We start from the raw sequence: 10,685 nt of genomic DNA, 5'->3' as shown, positions 1-10,685 counted from the left end.
GGTGGAAATGGGCACATGTCTCGAGAGTGCCCAAACAACAACAAAGGTGGAGTGAAGAATGGGCAAGGACAGAGACCACCAAAACAGCCTCAACCAATCCGACAAGTGGCCCCACAGCAAGCAAGGGCATATGCGCTAAGGGGAAATCAAGGGTAGGAACCCCAAGCCATCAAGGGCAAGGAGAATTTGGCAGGTATGGGAAAGCTCCAACAACTTCCTATTATCGTGCTGCTTGATACGGGTGCTTCGCATTCTTTTATTTCAATGTCATGTGTGACTGCCTTAGAACTCGTTACTGCTAAGCTTGAACCGAAATTGAATGTATCTTCACCGGTTGGAGGATTGATTGATATTGTGAGAACTTGCTCGAACATAGAGTTTGTGTTATGAGAACTAGGAGTAGTGGCCCAACTTTTGCACGTTATACCTTTGGAGAATGTAGACATAATCTTGGGAATGGATTGGCTTACCGAGAACCACGCAACGATTCACTGTAAAGAGAGACAGATTTCTTTTCAAGCCCTGGGCAAAGAACCGACTATCTTGAACGGGATCTCCATGAATCGACGAACCTCCATAATCTCCGCTTTGCAAGCAACTACGATGATAAGAAAAGGGCGTCCGACGTATCTTGTGTACTTAAATGGAGAGGAAAAGAAGGAGTTGAAAGTGGAAGACGTGGCAGTGGTGCGAGGTTTTCCCGATGTGTTTCCTGAAGCTTTCCCAGGACCGCCGCCCGACAGACAAGTGGAGTTCGCCATTGACTTGGAACCAGGGTCAGCGCTAGTATCAAAGGCGCCATACCGAATGGCCCCTAAGGAGTTGGCCGAGTTAAAGGTTCAGTTGCAAGAACTGTTAGACTTGGGTTTTATTCGACCCAGTGTGTCACCATGGGGAGCGCCAGTTTTGTTCGTTAAGAAGAAGGATGGCACGATGAGGATGTGCATCGACTATCGTGAGCTCAACAAGATGACCTTGAAGAATAAGTACCCACTGCCGAGGATTGATGATTTGTTTGACCAACTTCGAGGAGCGGGCGTATTCTCGAAAATGGATTTGAGATCCGGGTATCATCAACTAAAGGTCCGACGAGAGGATGTGCCTAAGACTGCTTTTCGCACTCGTTATGGCCATTATGAATTTGTCGTGATGCCTTTTGGGCTGACCAACGCCCCAGCCGTTTTCATGGACTTGATGAACCGAGTTTTCCACGAGTATCTTGACAAGTTTGTGTTAGTCTTCATCGACGACGTGTTGGTATACTCGAAGAACGAGGAAGAACATAGATGGCATCTACAAATAGTGTTGGAAACGTTGCGAAGGGAGAAACTGTACGCCTAGTTCAGTAAGTGTGAGTTCTGGTTGACTCGAGTGAACTTTCTTGGTCATATTGTGACGGCAAATGGAATTCAAGTAGACCCAGCAAAGGTCGAGGCCGTGCAGAATTGGAAATCGCCAAAAACGCCAAGTAAAATCCGCAGTTTCTTGGGATTGGCAGGATATTATCAACGATTCATTGAAGGATTCTCTAAGATTGCGAGACCGATGACGCAACTATTAAAGAAAGGAATTAAGGTGGTTTGGACGCCAGAGTGCGAGGCGAGTTTCCAACTATTGAAGGAGAAGTTAACTACAACACCAGTCCTAGCAGTACCCGAACCCGACAAGGACTTCGCCGTCTATACGGACGTGTCGAAAGTAGGACTAGGATGTGTGTTAATGCAAGATGGGAAGGTGATAGCGTACGCTTCCCGACAGTTGAGACCGAATGAATTGAATTTTCCGACCCATGATTTGGAGTTAGCAGCTGTGGTGCATGCATTGAAAATTTGGAGACACCATCTCTATGGAGTGAGATGCGAAATCTATACGGACCACAAGAGTCTCAAGTATTTCTTCGAGCAGAGGGAGCTAAACATGCGACAACGACGTTGGTTAGAGGTTGTGAAGGACTATGACTGTGGTATTAACTATCATCCGGGCAAGGCGAATGTGGTCGCTGATGCCTTGAGTAGGAAGAACCCACCTCAACTGGCTTATTTCCTAACGCAAGAGGAAGCGTTGATTCACGAGTTTGCCAAGATGAGTTTAGAAATAGTGGAAGCGCCCGAGACAGTAGGTGCAAGCTTGGCGACGATAGTGATTGAGCCAGATTTGAGAACCAAGCTCATAGAAGCCCAGCGACGTGATGGAAAGTTGGAGGAATTACGTGCAAAGGTGAGAGCCGAGGAGATGGATCATTACCGCGAGGAGGCGGATAATGCCTTGACGTATGATGGGCGTTTGTGTGTGCCGAGTGATGAGACGCTAAAAGAGGAGATTTTGAGTGAAGCGCACGACACGCCTTACACCGCACACCCCGGAAGCACGAAGATGTATCGGGATTTGAAGCAACGGTTTTGGTGGAATGGAATGAAAGGGGACGTAGCGTCATATGTGGAACGATGTCTAGCATGCCAACAAGTGAAGGCCTTACACCAACGGCCATATGGGAAGTTACAACTGCTTGAAATTCCCGATTGGAAGTGGGAGCATCTAGCTATGGATTTCGTGACGGGTTTGCCAAAGTCACAGAAGGGCAACACTGCGATTTGGGTGATCATTGATCGACTTACTAAAAGCGCGCACTTCTTACCGATTAAGATTACTTATGGCGCGGACAAGTTAGCAAAGCTGTACGTGAATGAGATTGTGCGTTTGCATGGAGTGCCAAAGACTATTGTGTCCGACCGTGATACGAAGTTCACATCGAAGTTTTGGATGAGTTTGCAACGAGAATTTGGCACACAATTGCACTTCAGCACTGCTTATCACCCGCAATCGGATGGGCAGTCAGAAAGGACGATTCAGACGCTTGAGGATATGTTGCGAGCCGTTGTCCTAGATCGAGGGGAAAGTTGGGAAATTGTTCTACCATTGGTTGAATTCGCCTACAACAATAGCAATCAAGCGACGATCGATATGGCCCCGTACGAAGCCTTGTATGGCAGGAAGTGTCAATCCCCACTTTATTGGGATGAAGTTGGCGAGAAGAAGATGTTAGGACCCGACGCTATAAAGGAAATGACCGAGATTGTGCATCAAATCCGCGCAAGGATCAAGGAAGCTCAGGATAGACAGAAATCGTATGCTGACGTGCGTCGAACGGAAATCAAATTCGACGTTGGTGACAAAGTGTTCTTGAAGGCGTCCTCGACGAGAGGAGTTGTGAGATTTGGAGTGAAGGGCAAGCTGAAACCGCGTTTTGTAGGACCGTACGAGATTATCGACGAAGTAGGTCCTGTGGCATATCAATTGGCGTTACCTCCCAGCTTTGGGAACGTGCACAACGTGTTCCACGTGTCGCAGTTGCGTAAGTACGTGTTCGACCCCAAACATGTGCTTCACCAAGAGGAAGTGATTCTAACCCCCGACATGAGCTACGAGGAAAGACCTGAAGCAATCCTAGATCGGAAGGTACAAGAGCTACGAAACAAGTCGATAGCGTCCGTGAAGGTGTTGTGGAAGCACCATGGTCCCGAGGAAGCCACGTGGGAGTTAGAAGATAAAATGAAGCAAAAGTTTCCCGAGTTGTTTATGTGAGACGATCAAATTTCGGGACGAAATTTCTGTTTAGAGAGGAATGATGTAACATCCCAAACTTTTGTGACTCTTCTTATATGTTATTTGAAATTTTGAATTCTTGAAATTATGAAACTTTTGTTTGTATGTGATTAAGTGTTTTGCGTGAAATAAATTGTCGTGGTTAATGTGGAATGATGAGCTTGAGATTTTATATTTGTTTCCAATGCTGGGAAATAATTAATAGGATCATGCATTTATCCTTTTTCGAGTCAATTCATTGAAAGATTCGACCCTCCCTAATTACTGAGATAGTATTTCTTTTCGTGGATTTAATTAATTGTTTTGGGACATTTATCCAAATTAAATCCAAACCAAAAGATCCCTAAATTGCACTACATGAAATTCGAACTCCATTCTTTTATCCTTGGGAGTTTCGAAAATTTCCTATTTAAAAATAGGAGAATGAATTATTCTTTTTCCTTTGATTTAATTGGTGCATTATTGACCCCCTTCTTTTGAATTTAACCCAATTAAATCATGTTATAATTTATTTCTTCACCCAAAATAAATAGAGAGTGGGGATATTTCCTTGGTTATTTGAGCCTAGTAATTTTCGGCCCCTCCAATAAATTTTGGAGGATAAATTATTGTTTCCTATTTTGTGGAATCCTTTTTTTTATTCAAATACATACCTATGTCTAATGAATTGAGGATGTGAATATTTTCCTTCTATTTTGCCTCCATATCACACGCCCATTATGCTTTTATTTTCCTTGTGGAAATTAATTTATTTGTTACCTATTTTATGGGAGTCTTTTCCCATAAAGAAATTTCCAAATTTAAATCCTATTCTATTTAATTGAGGATTTAAATAATCCCCTTGTGCAATTCTCCTTTAAATTTTCGGCCCCCACCCATTTTTCCTACTTGGAGATTGAATTTATTTGTTTCCTTGTATTCATTATTTTTTTTATTTCCTAAGTTGTGGATTTATTTCTCTCCAAGAAATATCAAATAATCCCTTGTTAATTTGCAGCCATAATTTTCAAAAATTAGGCTCTTTGTAATTGTGGGATTTTTATTCATTAGCCTATATTTTAATTCCCCACAATTTATTTATTTAATTTACCATGGACTTAAACCTAGCAAATAAATAACACTTAAACAAACCCTAGCCCCCATTTCTCCTACAATTTTCGGCCCCCTCCCTTCTCACTCTCCCACATGGTTTTTCTCTCCTCTCCCACTTTCCCATCTCAAAAAAAAAAATCTTCCATTCAAGCTTATTCTTGCAACCATTGAAAGTACCTTCAAGAGTTTCCGACGGATCGCTTCGTTCTTCGCTTCTACCGATTTGTTTTTGTAAAAGAAGGTATATTTGCTCACTTTTCCTCATCCTTTTCCGTTTGAACCATGTTCTTGAGTCCTACATGCATGTAGTGGTTGTAGGATTGATAGATCGCAAGATTTAACGGGGAAAAGTGTGTTTTCGTAAGAACTTGGATGGTATTGTGCCTTTGTTTGAAACCATGTGATATTGGATTGGAGTATTGGTGAATGATGAGAGTTTATGTGCAAATATGTGTATGAGAAACGTGTAAGCATGATTATGTGATTTCGAGCATGAAAAATCGGTGGTTGTGTGATGGAGGATGAAAACCCTATTTACGAACCTTGAACCTGAAATCTGTGGTGTACGACCAGCAGCTTATGATCTGTAATTGACCCATCAAACGAACGAGATTTGCTATGAAATTTTTACTGAGTATACTCCAAGGTGTCTCTTGTGTCTCGTGTGAATTTAAGCCCTTTTTATGGAAAAATGAATATTTAATAAATTTTTGAAATTGACTGCGCAAATCTGCCAGAAACTCGTGTTCTCGCCAAGAATGTTTCGTTTTCTGTTTGACTGACCAAATGACCTCCGATTGATGTGATTCATGAACTATATGAAAATTTGAAGTGTCTTCTGAGTTGTATTAAATCTTTATCCTTTTTGGGCATGGGATGAATATACGGTGAATTTTTAAAATAAACTACGCAGTGCTGTCAGAAATTTTATGTTCCGACCAGAGAGTTTATTATGTGATAGGACTGACTAAATGACGGATTTCGGTGTGAAAATTTTCATGGATAAACTTGAATGTGTCCTCTTTGTTGTGACCAAAATTAGCTTCTTTTGAGGTCCGGGTGAATTTATAATGATTTTTACAAAACAGTCGCGCAGTTCTGCCAGTTATCTGCCTTGTTAAAATGACACCTAGTTTCAAGTTTAAAAGTATTATATGATGCATGTATGTCCAAGGAACGTGTTTAAATGTTGAAATCACTTGTGATACGTTGGAATGTGTTACGTGTGTCTTTTCACCTTTGTGACGTATGTTGGGTTGGGGAATTTGAGAAAAACGATGAGAGAGAAAACGATAGGACATGCATAGTAAAATGTTGTTGTGGAAGGCTGACTTGTGTTGTCGTTGACAAGGGTGTTGTGTACTCGTGAACTCGAGGATCGAGAGTTGCTATAAGTTGGGTTGTGAATTTGCTAAGCGATCGAGGTGGGCTTTCTTTTCAAACCTCTTTACTTTTCCGAAAATTATTATGTGGCGATATGAGGGTGGTTTAACAGTTATGTCATGCCATGTTGTTTTTATTATGAGATTGTGTGCCTGATGCCTAGTTCGTATGAGTTCACTCCGTTAGGCTATATGGTTGTGTTGTGAAACGAATTCGGGTCTGAGTAGGGCCGTAAACCCTATCAGGCTGTGTACACTGGTGGGATTGTGAGCCGTCCTTGCAAGTCGGCCGGTCTCGTGGGCGAATAGTGTGGCCACACTTTCGTCGCACTGTGATGTGATTGATGGATTGATGTGAAAAGTGGGGAGATAAATTGTCTGGCCAGACTTGAATTTTTGTGTTTCTCGTGATATTTCTTACTATATAAAACTCGAGATCACTGGTATGGATGACATAACTTATTAAAATGTTTTCGGCATGAGCCCATTGAGTACAACAAGTACTCAGCCCTGCATATTATTTTTCCTTATGTGCAGGTTGAGCGGGATGTTGCGGTGGATGTTGAGCTGGCTTAAGTACTTAGGATGCGTTGTGTCTCCAAACATAGGTGTTATCCTTGACTCTCCTTAAATCTTATTTTTCCACTGCTATAATTTGAACTATGTCTCAAGACCTTAATCTTTTCTTTGTGTTTTGTGTTTGAACATGCATGGTGGTGATAGGTTTTAAACATATATTTACGTTGCCTTTTGAAAATGGTATTCTCCGAGATTTAAGTTAAATGTTGTTTGCATTAGTTATTAATTGTTGTTTTACTTAAGTCAAATTTTTTCCGTTGTCTTTTTTTTTACAAGTATTTTACCTTATGTCTCTTAAAAAAAAACATAACCGTAAACTCCTTAAACTAAGTTGTTTTTCTTTCTTTAAGTTAATTAAGTTGTTCCTTTAAATTGTTATCCATGCATGTCGGTCACGATCGCCGCGTCTGTGGTACCCCTTGTATGGGCGGTCGTGACAAGGGGGCAAGCTTCGTGGCTGAGAGAGATACGGATCAGGCCTTATTCGGCCGTTTTGGATCCCCTCGCCTAGCTAGCCACTTGTGTGTCTCGGCAATTTACGCAAAATGTACCAGGTCCAAACGACTCCATTTATAGGATGAATTGAGGGAGTACTCTATACTCATGGAGGGCACACCTTGGATGATCGGAGGGAACTTCAACACCATTCTCCATCCGCGAGACAGAGTAGGGAGTGACACAAACCGCCAAGCCGAAATGGTGGACTTTGCGGAGGCCATTGTGGACTGCAGGATACTAGACCCGGGCTTTGATGGGTCGGAGTTCACGTGGGCCAAGAACGGCCTCTTCGAAAGATTGGATAGAATTCTTGTGAACGAACGGTGGGCACAAAGTTTGGAAACTACTCGGGTGACGAACCTGCCCCGGATTGCCTCGGACCACGGGCCTGTGTTGGTAAGATGCAAAGTGACAAGCAACAACATCGGGGGAAGGCCATTCAGGTTCCAAAACATGTGGATTAGGCACGAAGGATTTGAGGACCTTGTACGGGGAGATTGGATCCAACCGACGGAGTCCGAAGGCCTCCTCAATTTCCAAATCAAACTTGCTCGGTTAAAGAGAACCCTAAAGGTGTGGAACAAGGAGACTTTCGGGAACATTCATAACAACCTCAGGGATATGGAGGCAAAAATCGCAATGGCCCAAAGTGATTTCGAAGGAAGGCCAACCCCGGAGAACAGGACAGAGATCAATAGATGCATCGCCGAGTACATTCGACTCCTTAAAATGGAGGAGGATTTCTGGCGCCAAAAGGCTACCCTAAGATGGCTAGGGGAGGGCGACAAGAATACTAAATTCTACCAAAGTTGGGTCAAGCAAAAAAGGATTCGCATGCGCATCCACAAGATCAATGTGGACGGCCGGGAGATCTCGGATGAAATGGAGATCAGAAACTCGGTGGTGGAGTTCTTCCAAGACCTCCTGGCCCCGGGCCCCCTCATACTTTCCGAGCCAGACCTTGGTTTGATTCACCAACTCCCACCCTCGGATGAAGTGGCTGCACTAACCGAGCCCCCGTCCGCAGATGAAGTTAGAAAAGCTGTTTTTGACATCTCCGGGGATAGTGCCCCAGGGCCGGATGGATTAACGGCCTTATTCTACCAGGCCTGTTGGGCGACGGTTGGGCCGGACGTGGTGGCGACAATTGGTCAATTCTTCGGGGGTGCCTACCTCCCACGTAGCGTCACGGCCACAAGCATATGAATGATGATTTTTCAAGGGTCCTCAGCCAACAAATTGAGTATTTCTCAAGTGATCCTAATGCTGATAGGATAAACCGGCTTAAAGGTGAAAGGAGCCAGGTTCGGAATGTCATGATTGAGAACATTGATAAAGTTCTGGATAGAGGTGATCGGCTAGAATTATTGGTTGATAACATTGCCACTATGCAAGGGAACACTTTACGATTCAGGAAGCAAGCTCGCCATTTTAGAAACAATGTATGGTGGAGAAATGTCAAGCTTACGATTGCATTGATATTCCTTCTCCTGGTAATAATCTATGTCGTTTTGGCTTTTGTTTGCCATGGCCACACTCTTCCGTCTTGCCTGTAATGAGGTCTGGCCGAGTGACATCTGGATGCAATTTCTCTTTTCTCTTTCTTTGGTTAAGTGTATGCTCAATTCTTCCGCTTCATATCTCCTTGATATGCCTGAAGAAGCTGTTGATTTTATGGTCTTGATTCCGTGGTTTGAGATTTAGGTATGTGTAAAGCTTTCTCTGTAGGACTCCAGCTCTATCTAGATGTTTTGGATTCCACACGGTATTTTCAAGAATATTTGAAATGGTTGGTTTGTTTTGTAATTGACATTTGTGGATATATATAAGTCATGAGTGTTGTTCGTTTGAGGGAAAAAAGGATATCATTCGAATGGAACAGATGGGAATTCCCAACATTAGAGTCTGGGATGAAGATGGGGAGCGCGAGTAGGAAAAGGGTAACAAAGAATGATTCCACCGATCTTGACCTCACCGAACACCGTAGAGTACGTAGGTGTCGAGCTACCCCCCGGCATGACCCCTACTTACTCTTATGGTGTAATTGCTCTAGAGTTTTTGTAAATGCTTTTTTGATCATCTAGACATAGATAGTTTATCGGAATCTTTGTAACCCTAAAGAAGTAATCCTTGATTATTTTGCAATATAGGGATGAGGGACCCACGAACCCTCCACCGTGAAGGTGTTTTATTAAAAAAAAGTGAGTTTTTAGAAGTCAGCTTATCAGACGAACTGTGATGTTTCTTAACATCTGATGGTCTTTTGGCTTTCTAGGTATTTGTTCTGCTGCTCAAATTATCACAATGTTGCCCCAAAAAGGAAATACATTGCCTTTGTCTCAACTGAGGCCATAGAGGGAACTCATGCCTGGTATTGATCTTTTAGGGTCTGTGAATTAGATATTCTTTGTGACTTATGATTGATTTGAACCAGTCAACGAGACTTCTCCAGACAATTGCTTCATATCAACAATAAGTCTGTATATAAATTAAAGCAGAATCGTCCAATACGAATAGTCTCTCTCTAGAATTCTCTCCCCGCGGTTTCACGACTGATTTCCCGTCGACCATCGCTCCGCCACATCCCGTTGTCCCCTCACGGCCGGCGCTCTCAACCCGAAGCTCATTGCACCACCTTTGTCGGTCCACTCGTCGGTCGACAACTTTAACCACCCCCTCCAAATCACCCACCGCTGCCCCTCGAAGTCACCTCGAACCCCTCCCGAACCGTAACTTGTGCCTTGCTTGGGACGCGTCCTCATCCCGGCTATGCCGGAACCCCTGCCGGATCTCGTACCAGGCCCCGAGATGGCGCGGGTCATCTCGGACCAGCATATGGTCTTCCGCTCTATCGAAGCTTCCTTCCCCAAACAGCCTGCCAAGAGCCTAAAACTCAAGACCGCAAAAGATCGGCTCAAAATTCAAAAAACCACCCCGGCGCCGCCTTCCAAGGGGAACGGCCGAAAACGCTTCGTCCCCACTCCCCTCCCGGAGGACAAACAACTCCGTAAGAAGCTATTATTTGGTTATGAGGATTGTCCATTCGCTGAAACACCAAAGTGAAAATCGGTCATCTTTCCGGCGAACTCTTGTCATGCCAAAGGGGAGCACTCACTGTTGGAGCAAACCGCAACCTTGATCTTTGCCAAGGACTATGAAAGGCGAGTTGGTGTTCCCAATGGGGACGACGCAGCTACTACGGCACCAGCCACCGCTCAAGACTCCGGTGGCGAAGTGAAGACGGTGAAGGTGAAGAAAAACCACCGCATGCTTCCCGGTCGATGATAGCTGGTCCAAGTGAGGGACAAGTCGCCTTGGAGGGAGCGTTAGTCAACTTACCTGAAATGGAAAAGGCAACAAATCCTCTTTATGAAAGTTGCTTGGTACCTTACTGATAAGGCTAATTTCATGCATGGGTCTAGGGATTTAATTCGTGATTTTACTAGGACTAACGCACGTTTTAAGCCAGGTGTGTGAAGGAATTCGCCAGGTCCAAGAAAGAAGACCAAAAAATCACAAGGTCGAGGAACT

General features: G+C 43.8%; 1 protein-coding gene across 1 annotated transcript; it reads left to right on the top strand.

Annotated features, from left to right (window-relative positions):
- The first annotated feature begins 8,356 nt into the window (after window positions 1-8,356).
- Window positions 8,357-9,532, top strand: LOC121774352 (vesicle-associated membrane protein 711-like). Its single transcript, XM_042171243.1, has 3 exons — window positions 8,357-8,647; window positions 8,769-8,845; window positions 9,430-9,532. Exons 1-3 carry the CDS (start codon window positions 8,357-8,359, stop codon window positions 9,530-9,532), a joined length of 471 nt encoding a protein of 156 aa, XP_042027177.1.
- The last annotated feature ends 1,153 nt before the right edge of the window (window positions 9,533-10,685 follow it).

This window comes from Salvia splendens, chromosome 17 (genome assembly GCF_004379255.2).
Source record: "Salvia splendens isolate huo1 chromosome 17, SspV2, whole genome shotgun sequence".
Classification (NCBI taxonomy): Eukaryota; Viridiplantae; Streptophyta; class Magnoliopsida; order Lamiales; family Lamiaceae; genus Salvia; species Salvia splendens.
The sequence above is the reverse complement of the archived record's forward strand: the minus strand, read 5'-3'. Positions and strand labels throughout refer to the sequence as shown.

What these genes read in the sequence shown, in the direction of transcription:
- LOC121774352 (XM_042171243.1), top strand. Translation starts at nt 8,357, where the DNA reads ATGAATGATGATTTTTCAAGGGTCCTCAGCCAACAAATTGAGTATTTC. An exon ending in CATTGATATTCCTTCTCCTG is followed by an intron (nt 8,648 to 8,768) that starts GTAATAATCTAT and finishes TCTTTGGTTAAG; the next exon opens with TGTATGCTCAATTCTTCCGC. An exon ending in TTTATGGTCTTGATTCCGTG is followed by an intron (nt 8,846 to 9,429) that starts GTTTGAGATTTA and finishes TTGGCTTTCTAG; the next exon opens with GTATTTGTTCTGCTGCTCAA.